The 25,305-nt window shown below is 39.0% G+C and overlaps 2 protein-coding genes and 1 long non-coding RNA gene across 10 annotated transcripts in view; 1 reads left to right on the top strand and 2 right to left on the bottom strand.

Annotated features, from left to right (window-relative positions):
• Nucleotides 1-1,921, bottom strand: part of TTC28 (tetratricopeptide repeat domain 28) — a 159,906-nt gene extending 157,985 nt beyond the window's left edge. For 4 of the 5 annotated variants that reach the window (XR_004754809.1, XR_004754810.1, XR_004754811.1 and 1 more), the window contains exon 1: nucleotides 1,812-1,921. Coding sequence is in view for 1 of the 5 variants with exons in the window: in XM_035340711.1 (XP_035196602.1) it covers nucleotides 1,812-1,904 (93 nt within the window). In the remaining 4 variants the exon portion in view is untranslated. Of the gene's footprint in view, nucleotides 1-1,594; nucleotides 1,711-1,811 lie in introns of those variants that run through there. The other variant, XM_035340712.1, reaches the window with a different exon arrangement.
• A 1,582-nt stretch (nucleotides 1,922-3,503) lies between these two features.
• CHEK2 (checkpoint kinase 2) lies at nucleotides 3,504-25,256 on the bottom strand. 4 transcript variants are annotated; one of them, XM_035340725.1, is made up of 16 exons: nucleotides 24,946-25,256; nucleotides 23,653-23,911; nucleotides 22,982-23,106; nucleotides 22,570-22,717; nucleotides 21,689-21,779; nucleotides 19,448-19,556; nucleotides 17,593-17,646; nucleotides 16,774-16,835; nucleotides 16,169-16,268; nucleotides 14,681-14,767; nucleotides 13,524-13,687; nucleotides 13,178-13,293; nucleotides 11,691-11,776; nucleotides 5,339-5,419; nucleotides 4,628-4,719; nucleotides 3,504-3,872 (listed from the first exon to the last, which is right to left on the bottom strand). In XM_035340725.1, exons 2-16 carry the CDS (start codon nucleotides 23,900-23,902, stop codon nucleotides 3,863-3,865), a joined length of 1,575 nt encoding a protein of 524 aa, XP_035196616.1. In that variant the 5' UTR covers nucleotides 23,903-23,911; nucleotides 24,946-25,256; the 3' UTR covers nucleotides 3,504-3,862. The 4 variants fall into 4 exon arrangements, 3 of the variants coding, with proteins under 3 accessions (XP_035196616.1, XP_035196615.1, XP_035196617.1); XM_035340724.1 differs by lacking the exon at nucleotides 24,946-25,256 and adding an exon at nucleotides 24,875-24,880 and having other exon boundaries at nucleotides 23,653-23,907; XR_004754812.1 differs by lacking the exons at nucleotides 3,504-3,872; nucleotides 24,946-25,256 and adding exons at nucleotides 7,091-7,249; nucleotides 24,875-24,880 and having other exon boundaries at nucleotides 4,679-4,719; nucleotides 23,653-23,907.
• On the top strand, nucleotides 8,159-15,366 carry LOC118174943. The gene is made up of 3 exons (XR_004754815.1): nucleotides 8,159-8,169; nucleotides 10,418-10,422; nucleotides 15,069-15,366. It is a non-coding gene; the product is annotated as an uncharacterized LOC118174943 (long non-coding RNA).
• Nucleotides 25,257-25,305: the final 49 nt, after the last annotated feature.

Genomic DNA, 25,305 nt, shown 5'->3' with positions numbered 1-25,305 from the left:
AGCACAACATCAATAAAGACGCTCACTCACCTACAGGCAGGCAGGCGCTTTACCTTCAGTCTCTTGTTACAGCATTCCTATCACCAGTGACCTGCCCAGTAGGAATGGAAGTAACTGGCATTCAGGCAAAGACGACATTTTCAACTTCAGGCTGATAACATGGTAAAATACAGTGAAGAAGCCAGGAAACGTGTCTCAATCAGAATTTAGCAGAAACACACATGCAGACTGATACTATTGCAGCACTGGATTTCACCTCTAGAAAACTAAGGTTTAGATAGTACAACGGATCAGTAATAACAATTGTTAATTGTGCTGTCACTAATAATAATCAGTAGTCACATACACTAACATGACCTGACACTTCAAAAAACACATACCTGTCTTTATATCAGACCAAAGATATAAGAAAGTGAAGATTTCTAAACCTACTGCTTAAAATAATAATAATTCAATATTTAAGCCAAATCCATCTATCCATTTACCAAAAAAACTCTCTTCAAAGAGCCTATAAAGGATTTTTGTTAGCATCTGAGGAGCTCTTGTTCAGAGTCAGAAGAAAGCACAAAAGGGATGACATTGCCTAAGACTGTGCAGTACCTCTAAGAGAGATAAAAAGACATCCAAAGATAAACATGAACAGCTCATAAGAAAGAAGGACAAAAAGCTATAGAAACCCAGACACTTCGACTCCCGGCTTACTAGAGACGACCAAGGATGTTCCTATGGCTGCAACATCAAACTACAGGAGCACAGGCTGCAGGCAAGGACATTTTAACCTTAATCACCAATCAGTATTGCAGTGAACAAATGGAACTGCATCCAAGATGCACCTCCTGATTCCAAATGCTGTCCATAGCAAAACCCCAGTAAACAACTTACTGACCATTTTTTTCACTACCTGACACATTTAGTTGAGGTACAGTTTCTTGACAATGTCTGTATCATGAGTTCCATCAGGGTGATAAACTCTGCTGTGCTACAAATACGCATCTGATGCACTTAGCAAAAAAGTTTTACAGTTTTAAAAACAAGCTTAGTTTTTGCTTATCTGAGAGACCACTGAGAATGTAATGTTCACGTTGATGCCCATGCTCTCTTCCACACAGAGATGTACGCTCCAGCGAACTACATGCTAGAACACGTACGTGAAAACAGCGGTCCACCCGTGAGGAAAGCCCGGGCAGTTCGCCTCCGTTAACCACGCACAGCACTGGCGATCACAGTGCCCTTCGCACGCCTCCGCCTGCCACTGCCGGCACCGCAGCCGGACGGGCGCCCGCTGAGCCCCCCCCCACCCCCCAGCCCGCGGGGCCGCTCCGTGCCGGCGGCGGGGCTGCGGGGCGGCGCGGGCCCTGCCGTCCGAGACAGGGGGCTCGGAGCCAGGAGACGCCGCTCTCAGCTCCGCGGAAAGTCCAGGGCGAAACGCGTTGAGCGCTCGGCAAGGCGAAAGCGGCCGTACCCGAGGCCTTACGGCTCCAGAGCCCCCCCACCCCCACCCGGGCACCCGCCGGCCGCCGCCGCTTTCCCCTCACCGCGTCCGCCCGGCCGGGGGAAGCCGCCCCGCCTGCCACCGCCCTGCCCCGCTCCTCACCTCTCCGCCGGCCCCGCGGGCGCGGCGCAGCTAGCGGCAAACGCCGGGGCCAAGGCTGCTCCCGCCCGCTCCCCACAACTTCCCTCCGACGCCCGCAGGCACAGACCGCGCCCGGCCCGCCCTCTGGGCCGCCAGGCGGCCGAGGAGGAGGCGGGAGGGAGACGGCCGGCCGGGCCCAGGGACCGCTCCCGCTCCCGCCGGCCCGGCTTCAACTCACCCGCAGAGGCTCCGCGTCCCGCTCCCGCCGTCGCCGAGCCCGGCCCCCCGCTACGGCCCCCGGCGGCGCAGACGGCGGTGCCTGTTGCTCCATCACGCTCCGGCTCCTCCTCCGCCTCCTTTGGGGGCCGCCACCGCCCCCCGCCGGGCCGACCCCGCCCCAGCCACCCGGCCCACGGCGCCACGTTCCGGGCCCCGACTCTGAGGGGAACCGCACTGTCCCCGGCCCCGCCCCCGGGGCTGGGCTCCGGCCGGACCCCGGACGCCCCCCGCTCCGGCACGTCCCCGGGCCGGACGTCCTGTGTCAGTCCCCAGCGGGAGCCGAGCGTGTCCCAGCCGAGGCCTCCCGCCCGGGACGGGACACGCGGCTGCGGCCCGCTCCCGCACGAGGCAGCCTGGGCCGCAACTCTGCCGGAGGCCCCGCGGAACGCGGGGCGAGCCCGGCCTCCACGCGGGCCACGCAGGCCGTAGAAAAAAGGTAAGCAGGCAGCCCCGTCTGCTCACCCTATGAACAACTCCAAGCCCCCTGTTCACAGAGAACGTACAGTCAATATCGTTTTACAGCCACGAAGGTGGAAGACCATCTCTTATAGGCGGCGGCAGCCTTAGCAACAACTGTTTGATGGCGTTCCACATCATACCTCTAAACGTCAAGAGACTGGTCACTAACAGCATCGCTCTTACCAGGCACGGCTAGGTACAGCCCTTGCCTTGTCATATTTATAGAACCAACATCTAAACTAAAGTCTTCCAAACGCTGTAGACTCATGCCTGTTGAAGTGAACAGGTAAAGAGTTTACATTGGAGATTAGTGCTGCAAATACTACCTGCACAAAGACCCTGAAATACCCTGCTCAGAAGGGGTGGGTGGGAATACTTGACTAAGTGAAACCTGGATGCCACCTCTAGCATAGTGGAATTCAGTAACAACTTTACATTTCTCATGAAATTGTACATGTGAAGAGTTTGAAACTTCAGAAAGCTTTCTGCAGTAAAATGATGTCACATCACCATAGGCTCAAAGGTTTGACTTCAAATGAGCACGATGAAAATTAAGATTTCTTTGGAAAGCAGGTCTTAGGACCCAGGGAAAGGATCCAAGCAAAGCAATTAAAAATAATAAAAATAATCTAACTAGAGGGATGGAATATATGGAGGAATCAATTTTAGAAATTTCAAATTTCTAGCTGAATACCAATTACAGTTAACTCACTGTGTAGAGTAGCTAGTGGATTATCTTCTTATCTGTAATGATGCAGGTCTTCTTAAACTCACTGGTAACCATGTCCCAGAGGTGTTGGCTTTTACAATATACCAGACCTAGACCAAACACATTGAGTCCTTTGTGACCATTTTACCTAGCAAATGACAACTATTCCCTTTTACTAGCAACAGTAAGTACCACAACACTTCCAGAGTGTGCAATCAGTGATACATGTGCAGAAAGTTAATTCACTAGGAGACAGATGAAAAAACAAGAGAAGTGCATGTCTCTGTGCATCTGGATTGGATCTGATTGAATTTTCACCTAGATGCCCATGGATGTTCCTCCATCTGGCTCATTAAGAAAAATAGAAGTGCACAAGAACTGCCATCTTACCATTAAAAATGACCAATAACAAATATCTCAAAAACACAAAATCTCTGCAATAGGCACAAAAGGGAAAACTCGCCTCATGAAAAATATTATTTTATATGTGACAGTGGTTTATTTTGAAATGTATTCGGCTTTATTCTTTCCTAATCCACGTACATTAAATGCCTCTAATCATAACTTTGTCCTAAAACATGCATTTTATTAGACTGTTCCTTCATTAAATTAATGAAGGATTATTGAATTATATGATTAAATTATTGAATTATATGATGAAATTAATATGATTAAAAGTATAATGAAATGAATATCCTCTTATCAATAGGCACACAGTCTGAAACCTTTTTTGCTTTACAGAAAAAAATTAAAAATTTTCTCTCTGTCCAATACCTTGTTCTTCTCTTGCAGGAACTTATCAAATATAATGTAAGGAAGATGGATATCATGTGTCCTCTTATTCAGTCCATCTTAAGGTAAATAAACATAATATACATTTTTCAAGACAGCGGGTAGCAAGTACATGCAGATGATAACCTTTGCTTTGAAAGCCTAACAGCCACTTCACAGAACAGAATGCTGTTGAATCTGTCAGCACAGTATTTAGCTTTATCTAATGTCCAGAGACCCTCAAACTCCATCAGTAGTTTTACATCAAAACTGAGTAAGATATGACAAAATGAATCCCTAATGGTTTTCAGGACAGATACATGGAAAAAAAAATGTTATAGCATGTATAATCATAGTAAGGAATACAATTATTCTACTTACAGTCCTTCTCATAGTGAATTTCTTATTTATAAGTTTCCTGAGAAGTTTGTGGGCAGCATTTTGTGTCAGGTAATATTATGGCTAAAGCAAAAACTCAAACTTATTATTCGTGTTTCATCTGTGAGGACTAAGCATTATCTTCACACCTAAGCTAGATATTTGAACAAAAGAATATAAGAGTATATGTAGTAATTAAACTAGCCTAAAATTTTCCTTACTTTGTTCAAGAAACATACAAGTTTTTCTGATACATGCTTTGAATCAGACAACTAGATGAACTGGAGATGACTCTTTGTGTAAGTTCTCATGCATACACAGTAATCACTTCAGTCTTACAAAGTTACTTTTATTTATTAATTGCATTTTCAATAGTTAATCAATCAATAAGATTTCTTAAAAATAAAAATTCTGCTTTCCATAAAATAAAGCAATAGTTAACAAGTCACTTTTTTCACCTCATTTTCTGAAATGATGTAGAAGGAACAGCACGCTTAGATGAGATAGAATCATCCTCATTTTCATGCAGACGCTTTCTCGTTGTGGCTGACTAAAAGAAAGACGCAGCAGGATGGCTACATTAATCAGGTAAGACAGAGCCCGACTGTTGTATCTGCTACATAATTACAGATGTTGGATAAAATCTCCCTCCTGTAGCCAAAACAGCAGCAAGACTAAATGTTTCTCTACAATGATCTAGTATGTGATCTTTCTCACAGAAGACAGACCTTATTCTATTTCCTGCCTCGACTGCCCCCAAGTTTACCTTTGACTACTATTTAAAATAATGCTAATTAGTGTCTTGTAACAAATGTTACAATACTATTTCTAAGCTTTCATTAACAAGAGAATTTTTCTTTGAATATTAAATGCTCATAACTTGAATCCATCAAAATGTACATGTTCATATGTTTAATTTTAAATATACGAATAATCCTTTAAAGTTTAAGAGACTGTTCTTTCAATTCAAAGTGTCTTGCCAAAGCACAAAAGTCAGTTGCTTCTATTCAGAAAGTAGAAGAGACAATTAGTAGACCGCTACATAAAGTCAAAATGCACACTTCTGTAGTAAGTTCTCAATTTTTTCTGTTTTTCTTATAACGGAATACTTTCAAATCTGTTTTCTCTATGCATCAAGTATTAATCTTCAAATAATCTGTTGTACATACCATTTTTGATGTTTGCGGTGGATTCATAGTGGCACTTGTCTGAGCAAGTAGCTGTTGAAATGTATTCTTCATATTCTCATCCTGTGGGAAAAAAAAGCAGTAAACCTAAGTAATATATGGAATATTTAACGTGGACCAGCAATTAAGGGATGAATGAATAAGTAATGAAAACAAAGGGAGTAACTTTTTGCCTCATCATTTGAAAATAATAATAATCATCATACAGTGCTAGGAGAAAGGATCTGTAATGATAGTCCCAGATTACTACAAAAACACTGCAACAGTGTTGTGTCAATTCTTCCAGTATTCTAAGGTTTCAGACACCAGTCTGAGCGAAAGCAAGTGATGACTATCCTAAATTGAACACAAATGTGATATAGAATGAAGTAACACTAATTTTGCAGCAATTACATTATGTATGATCAGGAAACTGGTCCTTTGAAACATCAGCTTTATTACCCAAGGAAAACTTGGAACGTGCAATTTCTAGAAAGGATGTTCTATCCAAGAGGAATTTCCAACAATAAACACCATCAAGGACCTTCAATAGTTACTGTCAAACTTTGATCCAACCTCCTCTCCTCCCTCCCACTTCCCCAAAATAAACATCATCCTGGTTTGCCCCAGAGCAGCATTTTGAACAGGTGGTTTACCTATAGTGCTGGTAAGAAAAAAAATAGTTCTATAGTTCTACAAAGAAGTAGTTTCCCTTAGTAACTACTTAGCCAATACTAGTCAAGCTAAAACTGAACATACAATGTCACTCAATGAAGTGTAACAACACAAAGAACAGAATGTACAGGCTAGGAGTTTGTGCAGGTAATTTACTGGTCAGCCTTATCAAAAGAGGCCTTTATCAGGACTCGAGACCTTGCTTTCCCCGAAACCAAGTTCCTTGCTCTTGAAAAACAAGAATTTTACTTATAGTCTTACATGCTGTTCTCATGACAACTTCCCTTTCTAACATAATATTTTCATTTCCACTAGCTTAGCATCATCAGTATTTTGGATTTGGGTAGTTTTTAATCACATCTCCACCTCCACCCCTCCAAAAAAAAGTTGTATACACTAAGAGAAGAGCCAGCTAAAATACCCATAATAAAACAAAAACTTTCAAACGAAATGTTACATTAAAAGCACTCCACTGTTACTTGTACCTTAAGTCCATATAATGTTAAATGTTGCAAATGGAAAGTTTCATTTTTAAAAATCAAAATTATTATTGTCAACTATTATATTATTAATAGAACATACATATTGCTACACTGTTCCCTATTGTGACCAGTTCACTAGACAATACAGTTTATTCTCTATTTACCAGAAGTGGTAAACCAGCAGCTGCTGTTTGGGGAGGGCAAGTGGGAGATGCACTTGGAACGAAGTAGACTCAGGGATGTCATTAGCTTCACGTGTGCATGAACAGGTCTGACTGCTGAAGCATTAAGGGGAAGAAAGGGTAGCACAGGGTAAGGAAGGCTAGCACAAATAATTTGTTAAGAAAAGTTAGTTTAGCAGAAAGTCAGATGTATTTCAAGAGGAAAAGGCAGCACATAGATTCATTTTGGTTCAGCAGCCAGTGACCAGAGGTGTTCTTAGTCTATGCTGGGCAACCTCAGGGACACAGGAAATCTGTGCAAAAAAAAGACATTTATTTGACACAGTATACTCCCTGTTCTAAAAATAAAGTCTCATTCTCTGGTTTCAGCAGTTTCTCCAGCAGGAATTTTATGAGAATGGGTTACTATGGATTACCTGCAAACCCTAAATCAGACTTCCAAAGCTGAAATCAGGTCTTGAAACCTTTCCTGGGACTAAATGAAGTAAGCTGTGCTCATAGTCATTTAATACAGATCGTTTTCTTTGGCTGAGCTTTTGAACAGTGACTGTAGGTTCACCAGCTGAACAACTGATCTAGAACCAAAAACAGACATTTATTCTAAATGACTGACTGAAGATAAAAGGTGTTATAACTTTGTCCTGTTACGACAGCAAAGACTGGGAAACTCAAAGAGAAGTGAATGGAATGTTCACTTGTAGAGGCACAATTAGGAATAAGGAACATCTAGTTTCTAAGGGTTTCAAAAATTTGAACTGTTTTTTGGGTAGAAGGCAAGGGGAGGTGGATTCTTATTCTAGGCTATGGAGTATTGCAATATCTCCTTTTTTGGTTCAATTAAATTCTTAAGCACTACAGAAAGGTTTTGATGTGAACATCCAATTTGTTCTACATAGAATTTGGACTTGTCTATTTTCAGCGTCACATTTTGACTGTGGCTACCTCTGAGTTGACAGGCAACATATTTTTTTCACTTACACAACAAACACGTGAGCTTTTCTTCAGCAAACAACCAAAATAATCTCGAACCTTTCACAAGATCCAAGAAAAGTTTTCAGAGACAGACGCAGCAATTAATTGCTTGTATGCCTTTGAAAGATGTTTTATTAAGAAGTACCTGCTTGGTTGACATGGACTTCCATGAAGTTATAGCTGGAACCTCAGATGACTCATGTAAATACAGGTAAGATATATCCACTGAACAGTACTCAGGTTTAAGTGGCCCACTAAGTTTCAACATTTTAGGTTTAAATGAAGAATGGAGTAAACAGCACAGGTATTAAAACACTAATTTGAAAACAGTACTGGTTTAAATAGAGCTGTAGAAATGATGTTTTGTTTTGAGAACATGCATACTTATAATATCTGAAAAATTCTCTAGCGGACCCCAAATCACTAGAGGAGGCTAACATGCATTAGCTGTGCACAAAGTATGAATCTTGTGGATTTTTTTTCATACTTCATAAGACAATACTTACAGACAACGCAAGAGGGAGTGGGGAGCCAGTAGCTCCATCTTACTACTTACGGTAACAGGATGTAAGCAGCTTTTTTGGTGGTAGTATTCAAGGTGTGTGATATCTAGAACTGAACATATTGGATGTTGGCCTTCCAAGCAGGCAGTGTACATTACCTATAAGTGATATTCTTAAAGAATGACAGCTTAAAGAATGTCATCTGAATGCTGGATGACATTTGGATTTGCAGGTATGTCTTATAAAATTTTTTGTCCTGTCTTCAAAAATCAAACACGGCAGTAAGAGCTGCCCCTAAAGGGAATACATAGTCAAGATGCTAACAACTTAAGTTTATATACTGAAATATCTCAGTCTTAACTTGTCTAAATCACTATCACATTTCCCCTTTCCTATTACCCATATCAGTGATTCTTAAAATAAGCATAGCATTGTTTATCAATAACTTACCCTGCTCAGAATCATAATCAAAATGTAAGAACCTACAGTCAATTAACCCACTGTAGAAGTTACACACAGAATTACAGTAGTAAAATCCAGGAATGACAAGAACTATTTCCTGATGCCAGCAATATAATTAGGACAAGTTAATGACTTTCAAACAATTGTCAAACAATTGCATTTTCTGTCTCAGTAAACTGCCAGCTGTTGATTTCAGAGCAATACTCCCTTGCTTCTACCCTGTTTCTTTTGCTCTTTACCTAAGCATCTGTAACTAGCCACTGTTCCCAATGGAGGAATATGAAAGGCATTATGCACAGAGTAAGTAAGCAGAACGTGTTGGCTTATAGACTAGGTGACTTTCTTCAGCCTCCTCAAACAAAAACATCCATGAAAGCTCATAGGCCCGGTGGTCCCCTCTGGAGTGCTAAAATTAGCAAGAAACTAAAGACGACCTTTCACAAACTTAACTAGACTATAACAGGAGGCAGAGCAAGCATCACCTCCTACTCAGAGAGTTCCCAAACCAGTGACACTCATTCATGATCATCATAGTATGAACAGAGTGCTGGACACCTGCCAGAAAAACTCTGCAACATTCTGCACTGCCTGCCCACAAAAACAAGATGAGGAGGTTGGACTGTTACAATGTTCAAAGGAGAAGATAATTCCTACCAGAACTACTATCAGACTTGGTCTCTAAAAAAGCCACATCTTGATTCTCACACGTTAAAGAGAAATGTCTCAGAACAGATGTAGAAGCTGCCAGTTATATTAAAAGAAAGTGTTCAGCAGAATACTTTTTTTTATTATTATTATTATTCTTTTTTTTTTTTTCCCCACAGTCAGCTCTTCAGGGAATAAAAGTCTGAAAGCACAGCCTAGCACTTGCAGCCTAGGCTTCATTTTAAAATGAAAAATTGCAAAGATACGGGATTTTCCATTAAATTCAGATCAGGCCATGGAGGCAACATGGAGGCACCCTTCAACAAAGGGTGTTGAAGCAGGATCAGACTATGGAGAGGGTTAGTTCAGTACCAGTATCCTTCAACAAAAAGAGAAGCCTGTCAACCTCTGCTGCTGAGCTGGCACCACAACCTCTAGCAAAAGCCATCTGGCTGATGGGAAAGAATTACTGGCAGAGAAGTTGACATTAATTAGCACAACAGTCTTGCAACTTGCTGGATGTCATGTCATGCAAGGAATACTTGTACTTATTACTTGTGCTCAACTGTTAATCTAAGTGTTGACCCTGACAGATGTTAGCAAGCTCCAGCTATTTCAAGGTGTTCCTGAGCACAGACCATGAGGAGCTCATTGTTAGTATTTACCATTAGGACCACTGAGATCTGATTCAAAATCTGTTTCATTTTTTTCCCTACAAAGGAAACACAACTGTTTTGACGGTATGGCCAGAGATGACAAGACTGGAAGAGTCCTGACACGCTTCTTAGCTAAAGGTGATAGGCTGGAACAGGACCTAGTTTACCTTGATGGAAGAGCTGGGTACTTTACAATGCCCATAAAACAGGATCCAGAGTCAAGCACCCATGGGATAGCAAATACATAAATGATGAAACGCCTTCTTCTAGCTGGACAGGTGGACAAATTCTATGTAGAATCTGAGTCTGTCTCCCTTACCTGAATACAGGTTACTACCAACTACGAAATATTACAGATTTAGTCTGGGAGAATCATATTACTCAGCCATGTCCTAAGTTGCTTTGAACTATCTTTTACTATATGTTGATGTAATAAAGATCACAAGACCATGAGACCATAAATCTTTTCTCTACAGCTTCTTGAGGCTGCTGCCAAGGGTCCCAGCACAGGTGATAACACATTCTAGCAAGGGTCAGGCTGCATGAGGAGGTAAACATACTGCTCAAAAATGCCCTCAGCCTGTGCAGAGACGACATAAAATCTCACAGGAGCTACATTGCTGTTAGTTAAGCTACAAAGATGATTCAAATAATAAAGAGAAAAGAAAGCAAACAAAACTAAGTGTATTGTGTTCACTTTGGAGAAGATAGTAATTCTTTTTTCTCTCTGGCTGTATTACATGTATTACATGTAATTACATGTAATTACATGGAAAGATAAAAACTTATATATGGGGAACTCGTGACAAGGTGGAGAGCAAAGGAGAAGTCGTATTAAAAGGGAAATTAAGTTTAAGGTGGGAAAAGGCACGGAACACCATCAAGCAAGGCTTCAAGACTAGGAATAGCAGCAACAACAGTTGAAAAGGAACACAGAACTAAAAGAATTGAGAAAGCATACCACGCTGTAAAAGCAGCAATAAGAGGGGGTTAAGAGCTAATTAAGGCTTTGCCAGGGACAGTGACCAAGAAAACAAGCACAGTGAAAGACTGAAGGGAAGCTAGCTGCCATTGCAAGAAGAAAGAAAAAAAAAAGAAAACAGGAAAAGAGGAAAATTTTTGTGGTGCAGAGAGAGCTTTTGTTGAGAGAGCAAAGAAGCCAATTTGCTCTGTACACTGCAAGAAAGTCTTTGACGTACAGCAAGGTACTGCATGATGTCATCCTACAAGCTGGGATCTGATGGCTCCTCTTCCTACATGTCATTCACAATGCCCGTGAAACAAGCAATTCACAGACAAACAGCTTTTCTTCCCCTCTTCTCTGTCTGAAAGTAGGCAGCAGGATCCCTCTGGTTTTAACACAGCCTGCAGAAACAGTATAGTCAGCTGGCAGGCAGGCAGCAGTGCCTGCCCGTAAGAAACACAAAGTGACAGTTGCTCTTGTGCTGGCTACTGTCAGGGACAGCCTACAGACAGGTGGACTGAAGCTCTAACTTAAGGTAACAGTTGTTACTCCCAAGAAGCTACAGAACTGAAGCTCTTATTGCCCATCACTGTATCCCTGTTACAGTATTTGCCTAAGACACAGGATCAGGCATGCATACATCGCTGGTGACCAGAGTAGTCACAGTTTGCCTGCTCCCTTACAGAAGCAAATTACACAGTATTAACAAAACCTCTTAAAATTCAGGCTATTGAACTGCCTTTGAATGTACAACAAGGAGTTATCCCTGGAACAAGCCAGCCTTGCTTTACTTTGGTTAAGAATCTATTCTTACCTGAAGCCAAGGATGGTCTAAGGCTTCCTCTATTGTAGCACGTTTGCTCGGATCTACTACTAACAGCTTCTTCACAAGATCCAGAGCTAAGATGAAAAAAAAAAAAGGGGTTGATATATGATCAGTAAACTCGTTACCTAAAAATAAGTTACACAATATGCATGCTCCAAAACTATGTGCAGCAGCATGTTTAATAACACTTGAGAGCTGTGCCCAAAAGACTGGCTAAGCAGATCACTTTTCTTCTTTCTATGCGCAGAGAGCACTGAAGACTAACCATTTTTCCTTTGCATGCACACCATACAACACACATACCAAATTGCCAAAATTACGCGTACATTTACTGAACATGTCCAATATTTATGTTCTGTGCATGCACAGGTAGTTCAGCACTTTCCTAAATATGGACATGCAAAAGTAGCTTAATTTAGTTTCCTGTTACCAGAGAAATAGCAACAGTTTATGGTGTCTTGGAAAGTAGATCATCCATCTGAGATGAGAAAGAAGAGACAAGACGTATGCATGTATGGTCAACTTGATCATATAAACTTTACTATCTTCTGAAACTGCTTAATAGACCCTGTGAAAAATAGAGTACTTATGTCATATTTAATGACTCCTAATCTTCCATAAAGGAATTTTGGCAAGATTTCCTTTTCGTTGTATCTGATTATTCTGTTCTATGCATAATTGGGATTATGTATGACCATAACATAATTTCCATTCCCATATACAAATGACATATTATTGAATAAACTTCAGGTAATTTAGGACGGAGTTGTATTTGCCAAGTTTATTAGAAAGAGAATGATCATACCAGTTATGAGAAACTATTATGCATATACAAAGTAGTACCGAAGGCAAATAGTGCAATTATTTTGTGCATATAAAATGTCCTGAATAAAAACATGCAGACAGTAACTATCATTTTAGTTTATTGTGAAAATAAATAAATAAATAAATATTTTTTAAAAAATTGGCACACTACTTAGTTTAGAGTGGACCAAATAGTTGACTCCACAATTGTGACTGATATTTCATGGTGCTAGTCTTTGCGCTCCAGGCTTAAAATTCCTCTTAGTATTTCTCTCTTGGAATTCTAATTTGTACATATCCCTTAAATTCCTATTATTTTTGGTTCAACACTTGAAGAATCTTTGAGGCAAAGATCTATTGACCAGCTTAATAAAGTTAGAAGAAAAAGTGAAAAAAAAAGAAAAACAGACCTATGTGCTCAAAACTTCTGTATTTTTGGAGTTAATAATGCTAAATATTACTACAAAAGGTACTGGTGGGTAGCATCTCTTCAAGGAAAATGTAATTGTTTGTTGTAATGGTCCAACTTTGAAAAAAATGTATTAAGAGCCTACTTAAGAAATGTAAACATATCAACATGCAACATATCACAGAGGTGAAAAGAAGTTGAAAGAAAAAAAAATATGGCAAAAGAGCTAGATATTCTGCTACCTATTGTAATGGAGTCATACCCATGCCTGATACGTGTTTCCATTCTTTTGAAATGAATGTATATTCTCCACGAGTGATTTGATCTTTCAGAGATAGTTGAGTATTTTGCTCATTAAATGGAGGATATCCACACAAGCTATATATATATAAAAAAAAAAGGAAAATAAATTAAATAACACATTTTTTTTGTCACAGTGAATGCAAAACTAGTCACACATTTTAAAACATTCACTATCACGGTGTCTTTTACATGTATACGTTTTTATACACACTTTTATTTCCTACTAAATATACTGAAGTTGCCAAGTCTTGAGCCGTGTATGTCACTGACTGCCCAATGAAGGTAGCATCTCTGCAATATCTTACCATACAAAAAGAATAACTCCTAAACTCCAGCAGTCCACAGCTCGGCTGTATCCAGCAGTCCCAAGTGAATTTAGAACCTCAGGAGCAAGATACGTGGGAGTACCACATAATGTTTTCATAAGAGAAGTTTCTCCAAGAATCTTGGATTGTCCAAAATCTGTAATCTTGTATTTAAAAATAGTAACACCACATATTAGAATTGATTGTACTAGAACATACCATATTGTCAGTATACAGCTTGAAGTAACATTATAGAAAATCATGAAAAGGGTAGATGAAACAAATGGTTTTATAGAATCATCTAGGGTGGAAAAGACCATCAAGATCACCTAGTCTATCAGATTGACCTACGAAGTCATACCCCAAATTCATTGGATTGTTCTTGATCCATACAAAAAAAATGGCAAAGCCAATTCTCTTCCATTATTTTGACAGCCATTTATTATCCAGTGGTGTAACTTCACTGACTACAGGAAAAGCTCACTAGAAAATACAGGCAAACTGTAACTGTGTTCTCTAAGACTACAGTTGCCGGTTCTTAGTCACTTGCAGCAGCTCTTGTTTTCTCAGGCATTAAGTTTCCTCTTTTCAAAGCACAGTTCCAGTATGACTACAAACAAAATTTACCGCAAACATTACTGAAAAGTCAGTTAACAGCAACTGAGAAGATGAGTAGGGAGAAATATAGAAGAGGATCAGACTTCACCCTAGCAAAAAGCATTCTCAAATGTGGATGTTAATGGGCAACCTGAGAACAGAATTATTCTCACTTATTAGAAGACACTACTTGAGGACTAAGCATTTCAACAAGCAAATCTGCTCAATGCTTTATCTGCAAAAATATATTTCATTCACAAAACAGCCTGGATATTTGTGGAAATGCTGTCTGAAATTCATATTTATTATTTTTAACAACGTAGCCACATTTAAAGTTGTACTCAATTAAGTGCTGTACAAGGTATTAAGTATAATTTTTCCCAGTTGTTCTTAGATGTATGGGTTGAACTATCCACAACAGTAAAATTAAGCATATGAAAAGCATGAAACTTTTAGGTTACTTCACAGCTTGTATGAGTAATTAGTTTTTTTGAGTTATGTTATGAGAAAGAGTACTTCCATTCTTCTCCTTGAGCAACTATACATTTAAGTTCCCTTACCTTTATCAGACATGTCTCTTCAGAAGATGAAAGTAACACATTCTCTGGCTTTAGATCTCGATGTATAATTCCATTGTCATGAAGATACTAGATGTACATTGACAAACATATATGAAGAAAAACAGACTATTATCTTTTTAAAAATCTACGCTTTCCAATTTTTCAAATAGCAATGGCAGGATAAGTGAAATGATTGTTCAAGAGACATGTACGCATTTAAACCTACACAACTCATGACTTTTTTTAAAGCCAAGAAAAAGCAACTTAGAAACAATTATGCTTCAATTGTCAATCCACATGCAAGCAGTGTGTGTAGAACTGAAACGTTTTTAAATCCTTCCCACTCACTGAAAAGCTATACTTCTTAGTTTAACTACTAAACCACTAGAACTACTGAAGTGAGTTCAGAGGAGAGCTACTAAGATGATTAGAGGATTGCAACACCTGTCATACAAGGACAGGCTGAAAGAACTGGGCCTGTTTAGCCTGGAAAAGAGGAGACTGAGTAGAGACCTCATCAACATATATAAATATCTGAGGGGAGGGTGTCAAGAGGATGGAGCCAGTCTCTTTTCAGTTGTGCCTAGTGACAGGACAAGAGGCAAGGGGCACAAATTGAAGCACAGTAAGTTCTGGCTCGGTATGAAGGGGCACTTCTTTACTGTAAGGGTGACGGAGCACTGTAACAGGTTGCCCAGAGAGGTTGTGGAGTCTCATTTTCTGAAGATATTCAAAACCCACCTGGATGCCATCCTGCACAACATGCTCTAGGTGCCTGCTCAGCAAGGGGGTTGAACTAGATGATCTTCAAAGGTCCCTTCCAACTATGCCCATTCTGTGATTCTGTAAAGCCATTACTCCTTGTCCTGTCACTACACTCCCTGACAAAGAGTTCCTCCCCAGCTTTCCTCTAGCCCCCTTTAGGTACTGGAAGGCCGCTGTAAGATCTACCCAGAGCCTTCTCTTTATAGGCTAAATAACCCCAACTCTCTCAGCCTGTCTTCAGCGGAGAGGTACACCAGCCTTCTGATCATCTTCATGGCCCTCCTCTAAATTCATGAATCTAGAAGCTTATGTAACAACTCAATATTTAGTCTTTGAAAATCTATTATATAGAATTAATTTGTTGTCTGCTGAACCAAAATGCTCATTCAGGAGTTCATACTAAAGCATCTAAGAACTATTTTTTGTACTGCACTGATGAGTCTTTACCCATACACTATGAGAAATCTAACATGATAATCCTGCCATTAGTGAGCACGGCATGTATTACTGCTTTAATACCTGTTTTGTGTTTGCTTGTTTTTAAATAAGTAAAAGTTTGAATGCTATTTGGCTGTATTGACGTACAGAATCTCATTAAACTAACACATTAAGAGCACTGTGTTGATTAATTGTGCAGGTTTCAGAAGTTACAAATGACAGAAAAAATCATCTGACATGTAAATGCATAACCGTATTTTTTTTGGTAGAATTCATATTATGTACCTTCACAGCCAGTAGCATCTGATAAAAATACAACTTGCAGGTAGCTTCTTTCATCTTGATTGGCCTTGACACTCTGTCATACAATTCTCCTCCTTCCATCCTAAAACAGATGTAGGTAACATGGCAATATATTGCTTCCAAAAGATTCATGTTAGGAGCAGGATTCTTGTTAGACAACAACAAGACCAAAATAATTTCATTTGGCTATTTTGGTTACAAAGAAAGAATATATTTCATTTCTGAAAACGAATGAGCAATGCCCTAAACACAGTATGTGCACTGCTGACTAAGACCTAATCTTCTGAGTCTTCACCACTAAGAGTTATAAGATTTTTTGATTTACCTCCTCTTATGAGCTCAAAATCAAAGCAGCAGCAATCCACAATAGCAGCATAGTGGGTTACTATCCAAAGCACTAAGTGCTTTCAAAATATAAAAGGACCCTCTCCTGGTTATCCTAGTTTCTGATTTTAAGAAGTTTCAGACAACAGAACAGAATGGAAGGGGACAACAACAATAACAAAACACAGAAAGTCCAGAACTATTTATGCTCTTTTTGGCTATGAAAAACACGTCATGCATTTACTTTCAAACTAGTTACTTACAATTCCAAAACAATGTAGTAATCCTCTGCTTCAAAGAAGTTTTTGATCTTGATTAAGCAAGGCTAATAAAAAAAATAATAAACACACAAAAGTAGAACCACTTGTAAAAACAAACTTTATCAACAGTGTATCATCTTAAATTTCCTATTTTAGTATAATTTCAACCATGCTAGTTAAATTAACACTTATGCAACTGACTTATGCCTCAGGCTTTGGCAAACACTTGAATTCAAGTCTGTTGTCTTCTTCCCTATACCTGCACATATAAAAACATTCAATTCTTGTCATGACTACAACTCAGCAAGCATCCTTATTTTTTCCAGTAGTCACTTTCCATAACCCCAATGTTTTCTTTATATGGGATAGTTCATTAATCTATGCAAGCTTTCTCTTTAACTAAAGGTAAGGAAAATCCTTTTTTGGGGAAAGGCTGTGGGGGAAAATAAAGAGGGGAAAGTGGATAAAAATTCAAATACTTGACAGTGGAATCTAATCTTTATATTTGGTTATCTAACAATATTTACAAAACCTGAATCAAGGAAAGATTTCTTCTACAGCTACAGTTCAGGTTGAAACCTCCTCTGTGAAATTTCTTCCCAAATTTACGTCTGTTATTCAAGTTTTTAAAACCTTGTATCTGTTAAGACATGGCATACTTAAAAGAAGAAAAAAAAATGTTTATTTACTGCAGTAATTATACAAAGGGATGCGTATATTTCCTAACAAATAAAATTGATCTTTAATTACTACACTAGGGTCAGTGAAGCACAGAAGAACAGTACGCAGCAAAAAGGAGTAAAAATGTACAGTAATACTCACATGATCTATTTTCTTCAATATTTCAATTTCTGTGTTGATATTAAAAGCTGGGTTCTATTAAAAGAATCAAATATCAAAGAGTAGCACAGCAATATTCTGGGATAAGACACTTCAGAAATGAGAGAGGGTACCAGAAAAGCCATAGTTTCATATCCCTTGCAATTTTAATGAATATGACATACAATCTTTTTCAAAAACTGATTAGGTACCTTCTGTGAATTAACTGAATAGACTGCTGTAATTATGTGTAGCAAGATATTGCTCCGGACATGTCATTTCACTGCAGGTTAGAAATCTTCACCTAATTTCCAACCTAAACATTTTGGCCAGCATATAGCAATACTGTCCTTTTAACAGCTTTCCTCCCTCTAAGATGCTTCCCATGTGGGCTATCCCTAAAATTAAATGCTACTCAAACTTAGTCTTTAGCCAGAAAAAATAAACAGATTCTTTTAATCTCTCTCTGTATGGCTTAGGCTCAACTCATGAAAGCAACCCAGCAGGCTTTTTTACTCTTCTTCCAAACCAGATCAATAGTTTTTGAATACACATGACCAAATCTGTATACACCGATCCTATCTGTTTTGTACAATGACATTTCTTAACATATATAACTCATAACTTAATTTTTGTTTAAAATGTTCCAAAATTGCATTTTGCAATTTTCTATCAGATTAATGTAATAAATTCATCTGAAAATAACTCTACCTCTTCCTATGAACCAACACAAATGTAGATGATAGAAATTGTCAGTGATCTTGTATTTAATCTTGCACTACTGAACATTATCTAACTCCTACTACTCCAGCATACAGAAGTTTCCGTTCTTCATACATGATACTGCAATCTTCCTTTCTGTCAATGTAGACTGAGTCAGTGCCAAAGAGCTGAATTACCATATTCCCACTGTTTGTGGCATCATTTGTACATCTCCAGATGTAGCAGTAAGGAAGACTAACCTCAAGACAAATCCTCTGAACTTCCATCAGTAACTTCTCTTCCATCCTGTAATTCTGCTCCTATTAATGCCTCATAGCAGCCTTTTCTCAGCAAGACACCCTTCCACCTTAGTATTTTTGTCCTTGCAAAAGTATTTTCCAAATTAAGTAGTAGTTTCCTCTACTGCACCCTATGAAATGCTTTGTCAGTTTCAACAGATTCTGTATATTGTATCTGTACACAAAAGTCTCTTTTCTCAAAGAAATTCATAAGATTACTCCAACCTATTTTAACTTATGTAAGTTGTGCAGCTGTGGGTTTATTAAACTTTTTCCATTCACTTTCAACCTCTAATTGTATTTTTTTCTTAAAAGTTCATCCTATACCCCTACATGAAATTAACATTAGAGTAATAGATTTGAAGCTGCTCGGACCTCTCTCTCATGTTAGAGTACAGCCACTTGGCTTGTTCTTAAGTTTCAGGATTCTGCTATATGACTAGACACATGAAAAGCCCTTCCCAAAAGGCTTCATACAATTTTACTGAAGAGTGTTATGATGGAATATGCAACAAAATTAGCAGAGCTTATAAATCTTTGGTCAGACTCCATTAATGATGTAACTTTCTGGTATATTTTGAGACATACACCCCACAAGACTTCCCCCCGCCCCCCCACTTTGTAATACCACATTAACAAGCAGTCCTAAAATAATGAAATGTGGTTAAAGAATAAAAACAAATAATTTCTATAGTATTGTATATATTCTGTAAGATCAAAAGGCATTTGGAAATTATACACAGACATTAAGTCAGAAAACCCTCTAATTGAAAAGAGCTGGGGAGTCAGAGAGAAAGGTTATGAAGTATTCCAGGCCCACTGCAAGACGGCCAAAAGACAGAAAAATAAATACTTACTGCCTCTCTAATACCACTTGCCATAAACTTCCGTTTATTGATTATCTTTACTGCAACTTTGTTACAAGTGCTCTTCTCAAATGCCAGTTTGACTTCTCCACAGGCTCCACTACCATGAAAGCACAACTATGTTAATGCTTACATTTCAAAATTGGCATAACAAGTATAGACAAATGAAATGAAGGCATTTGCCTAAACAAGGTTACACACAATTGGAGGCTGCTACTTTCCAACTTTCTCAATATTACAGGTTGTCCAAAACTATCTCAGAAAGCATTCAATAGTTAAGAAGTGTATTTAAGGAGTGAGTGATGTCAAGGGCCCTATTAAAAACACAGGAGTAAATACGTACAGCAACTGATCTGGTTGTACAAAGGGTACCAGTGAATACCAAAGAGAAGCTGTGACAGCATTTCCCCCGCACTAATGTAGAACTTAATGAGAGTTCTCTCAGAACAGGACTGCACAAATGTGAAAAACAGGTACTTTTTATTTTTAATAAGCAGCAGTTTTATCACTGAAATAAATCCTCGTATTTTGCACTCAGATTTGTTTCTGCTTAACTGTTCTCTTCTGAATTCTTCACTGATGGCCAAAACAAAGATTTGTCCACATCTAAAATAGCCTCTCCTTTTTCCTGAAAATAGCTTTTGTTGTTAGCCTGAAGACTCCAACAGTGATGTTGTAGAAGGCTATATTCGGACATAGAGCTCTTTCTCCTACTTCCTATTATTGATAACATGAATGCACAAATTAAAAAACTTGCTAACAATCTACAAACTTGGTTCTCTTCTAAAGAAAAACTTGGGTTTCACAATTACTGGCAAGTTGTAAACCCAAGACAACTAGAGGAATAAAGCCAAAATCCCCATTTAAGCTGTTGTATAGAACAGGTTTACACAGATGTAATCGTACTCTTTTTTTTTATTATTATTATTTGAAACTTGTTTAATTGTTTAACAGATGAAACAGAGCTATAATCTAGTGAAAGGATTTTGCTTTTATGGTCTAAATTTGAAAGAATAGTGTGCTATAATTGGGGAAGAAATAAAGGAACAGTTTATCACATTTGAGATTTATTGTCACTACTGCTACTTAGCCTTTAATGAAATAATTCCTTCTACTTCTATCAATGACATAAAAAATGAAACCAAAGGTCATTTTGTAGAATTTTTGAAAGAACTAAATTTTAGAAATGTTGTACATCAAAGCAAACAGTAGATAAAGCAAGAGACATAACAGAATATTTTAAGATAGTGCTTTAAAGTAACTATTAAGATGCTCATCATTAACACTCATTATTCCAGTATTCTTCTGAAAAAACTTCACACTAAAAATCAAAGTTTTCAGATCCCAGTTTCCTCCTTTTAAATGTAAATATAAATAAACATTATTGCATGCAAAGAAAATAGACACATAGTTGTAAGACAGAAAACATTGTTACTTTGAAGTCTTGAGAAATTAATTCAGTAATCACATAATCTCATAATCTACTGCTTTAAAGCATCTTCTATTTCTAAACACACATGTACAAATACTGCATTCATCTGCGTTCTCAATACTTTGGTCTTAATAAATGCAGTGTGCCATAAAGTGTCTTAGGCTGAATCTGTTTCAGAGAGACACCCTTACCTCTGGGGTAAACAAAGTATGTTCTAAGTATCAGCTTTAGACCATTCACATAAAGTGAAGCAATTAAGGAAATATACTGGTTCATGGTCTTTCTTAACTTACAAACCAGTTGTTAATCAACAGAATACTTTTAACTGCAGCCAGAAAAGCATTTGTCTGTAGGACCAAGTCTCACTGATTCACAGCAGTTAAAATGTTTCCTGCCAAAGAGATTCTCAGTTAGATATTTATGCTAGATTTTAAGTGGTACAAAGTGGCAAGAACAAAAGAATAAGATGTTTCATTTTCATTACAACTCCACAACAGTAATTAAACCACTTATCACAAGCTATTAATTTGGTCCCAGATATCCTTGTATTGACCCCAGAAATCTCCGTTTAATCAAAGTATTTCAATCCTTATTGAATTGATTTGCTGCATGTAACAGTCAAAATATAAACACATCAGGAATGGTACCTGATGATTCTTATGACCCTGTAAAACACTTCGAATATTTGTAGGATCATAAAAAATAAAACAGCAGCTCAGTTAACATTGGTAATAATTCCAGCACAAGGTATTGAAAACAGTAACAAAATTAGCACTTCATATTGCTGAAAAGATACTTACCTTCCCAAAGTCTTTGACATGATATATTTCTCTCTGAATTCTCTAGGAAACACCAACTGATCATCCACCATAAGATCAGAAAATACAAACACTAGGAAGATGAGTGGAGATCATTTTCCTGTTATTAACTTCAAAATAGTTATAATGAATAACTACACTTCCAGAGCTTTTATAGTCAACAACATAATTAAGCAAATGCTGCCTGCTAGAAGCAAAACAAATATTAAAAGATTAGAAAATTAAAAATATATATGAAAAAGTTAACTGATGCTATAAATTACACCAGCAATGGGTTAAACAAAGTACTCTCGTTGCTGAAAAATGGCATCTTTGGTATAAGCTTCACAGCACTGCTTAATCAATTAACACAACATTTAAAGACAAAATAGCCAACAGTGTCAGCTTCAGTGAAGGCTTTTTACTGAGAAAGCCAAAGCAAAGTGACAAGCCCTAAACCCTCCTAATTTTTAAGGAGTTTTGTTTTGTTTAAATTATTATTATTACTACTACACAAAATCTGGTAATTTCCTGTTTTTTCCTCTCTTCCCTTGAATAGTTTATTTCCCCCCTCCCTCCTGCAACACACACAGAGCTACTGAAGGAGTTACAAAAATAGAAAAACAACTATAAAAGTTTATACTCTGGTAAGGTGGTTCCTGGTGCAGCTTCTTTTAATTATTTTTTTTTTTTAGGATTGAGGTAGGTATAGAGAAATTTATGCGAGTACAAAAACATCAATTCATAGCTATATTCTCAGCTGTTATTTCAGCTATACAGTATTCATAAAGAAGCTCAACTTGCAAAGAATATATTCAAATTATTGTAGAAAGGATCTCTTGGTCAACACTGGAGGAATCTACATGTTTTACAGTATATTTTACCCTTGTTAGTCTGAATAGACAGTGCAATTTCAGAGTTGTGAGTCAGTGGAAGTCTCTTCCCTTTTCCAATGAGCTCTCTATTAATGAAAGTTCCATTTGCACTGTGATCTTCAATATAGGCAACATAGGATTTTTTTGGACCCATTTCCTATGAGAGAAAAAAAATCAGGTAAGTAACAAAAGGAAAAAAAGGAACTTTATAGTAATGACATGACAGACTGTAGAAATTTACTATTGTTGGCTCAGAAGATCAGACTAAGGTTATTTCATAAACCTGGTAATGGGGCATTGCCAAGTGTCTTGTTAAAACAATCCACGTTGAAGGTATGTAAATTTTGATTTCATTAGGAGCCCTGCCAAAGTCAATTCCTGCCAACATGGAGAAAGACAGTTAAACCTTTTTAGCACCTACCCTAAAAATTCGGAAGTGCTTCTTGCTATAGTTTTGGTAGAAGCCAGTCTCAGATAATCCTAGCTTTGAAAAACTATAATCACAGCTTTTGTCTCTTCCAAACCAGTATTCATCATTCACACAATCTGCAGAGAAAGGGTATACGAATTGGAGAGAGAACACAGAATTGCAGGAAGTTACTAACTATTGCACTATAGAATCATGTCAAACAGTACTAAGGAGGATAACAAAGACAGATTTCTTCATGTTTACTTGTCTTAATTCAGACAAAACACTAGGTACTGTCAATACCTTACATTTTGCCACTGTGTAATTTTATTCTCTGTATTAATAATATAGTTTTCCATTCACCTTCATCAATACGTAGAGACTCATAGGATGTATTAAAAAAATTTATGAAATGGAAAAATTAAGCAAGTAGCAAAGAACATGAATACCCCAGAATTCATCTAAAATCTCCTCCAAGTCTATGGAATCTGTGTATCTAGGTACTCAATGTAAACTTTGAGATGTAGCATGGAACATAGAATTACTGCAGAAGTTGCATGCTTGTACTTAAATTTGGTTGTACGTAATTTGAAGATGACACTGCTCCCTACCAAGCTGCTCGTAACTTTTTTTTAAGGTGCTACAAACAAACAAACCGGAGATATACTACAGTAGTTACATACCACAATTGCTGAAACCTTTTCCAAGTGCAAAGAGTCGACCCCAAGGCTGAGGAACAAGTTCTTCAGATTCCTGATCCTCAGGAATTGATGGAAGCTCCTGAGTGGGAACAGTGTCCAAAGAACTGAGGGTCCCAGAACTTGACGATGACTGGCTAGCACTCTGTGATGCACTGGAAGAGGAACTGGTACCACTCTGTGACTGTTGGGCACCTTGAGACTGTTGCACTTCATTTCCAGTCTCTCGAGACATGTTGGCTTCAAAGAGAACATATAAAAAAGCAGTTACTACAGCAAAGTAAAAGTGACAAACTTTCACATACAGTCCCATTATCATACAAATTTATTTCCAGTCTTCAAATAAGACTCTCAATCAAAGTTTGCACGTGTGTTTGCATATATTTAAATCACTCCCAAAATGGGCAATGACTTCTTGTTTTAAAAAAGTATGTGGTGGTCCCTCTACCAGTTCTAAAGCAAGTTAAATCTTATTCCCAGATTTTCACTTAAGGTCTTCAGAACTCACTTGATTTAACAAATGCTTGGGCAACAGTCTCTGACAAAGCACTCCCCAACAAAGCAGTAACCATTACAGTTCCCCAAACACAGGAAAAAGTAAAAAGGAAAAACATTAACTATAAAGCAGAAGTAGTTGACATGGAAGGCACTCAGCAGACTTATCCCACAGGCAAGCCTATTTGGTGTCTTGGCTAAGTATTCCTTTAATATAGGTTATTACTTACAAGTTTGCACACGCATCTTTCAAACAGGTTCTATTCAGTGATTTTATTCACCGAACAGTCACAGCTATACATTATGTATAAAACGTTTATGTACAAAACTCTGTCAGACTCAAAGATACACTGCACACCCCTACAAGCTGTTGTTAGAGATAGCAGTGGCATCTCCCTGCCCTGCTACCATTGGAATTTAGAGTGGCGGGTCACCTTCCTCCCCACTGAGGAAGCACAACCTGCCAGCCAGCTTGCCTTTAGCCAGTCTTCTCCAACAGCATCTGTTTAATGGCGCAAAGGGGCCATTACACTGCCTGCTAATCTTCCCAAAGGATGCTTCCATCATCTGAGGTCACTTGAGCTAACCTGTTGGCTTGCTGTCTTGGTGTATTTATTAGTATATCTTGGGGTTTATTTGTTCGTTTGCTTTTAAGCTGGTTGCCATCCAGCTTAACACATAATTCAGCTAACACACAAACCAGCCTCCTTACCGACGTGCTACATACATTTCATTAGTCATAAAAACACAACACCGTCCCGGCTGCTTTTTGTGTGCATACCACAGCGTTCAGATGCAGAGGCAAGGCCCACAGGCTCGAGCAGACACAGCCCGCTCCCGGCAGCGCGCTGCTGCTGCGCCGAACGCCCCTCGGCGGCTTTACCGGAGGGCGGCCGAGCAGCGGGAAGGAGCGAGCCGGAGCCAGAGCCGCCCAGCAGCGGCCGCCTCGCGGTGCCCGGGATGCTCCGGCGCCAGACGGGTCCGCGGGACGCGGCCCAGCAGCCGCCGCGCAGCCCCGGGGCGCGGAAGCCGCTCCCGTCAGCGCCTGCACCCCCTCGACGCCCGACCCCGCCGCACCGGGGGCAGGGCCGGGCGCCGAGGGGGTGCAGGCGCTGACGGGAGCGGCTTCCGCGCCCCGGGGCT

This window comes from Oxyura jamaicensis, chromosome 15 (assembly GCF_011077185.1).
Source record: "Oxyura jamaicensis isolate SHBP4307 breed ruddy duck chromosome 15, BPBGC_Ojam_1.0, whole genome shotgun sequence".
NCBI classification, from domain to species: Eukaryota; Metazoa; Chordata; class Aves; order Anseriformes; family Anatidae; genus Oxyura; species Oxyura jamaicensis.
This window is presented reverse-complemented; position numbering and strand designations above follow the sequence as displayed.

What these genes read in the sequence shown, in the direction of transcription:
- CHEK2 (XM_035340725.1), bottom strand. Translation starts at nt 23,902, where the DNA reads ATGTCTCGAGAGACTGGAAATGAAGTGCAACAGTCTCAAGGTGCCCAA. An exon ending in TATTGAAGAAAATAGATCAT is followed by an intron (nt 16,836 to 17,592) that starts GTGAGTATTACT and finishes TTTTTTTATTAG; the next exon opens with CCTTGCTTAATCAAGATCAA. An exon ending in TACTACATTGTTTTGGAATT is followed by an intron (nt 16,269 to 16,773) that starts GTAAGTAACTAG and finishes CATCTGTTTTAG; the next exon opens with GATGGAAGGAGGAGAATTGT.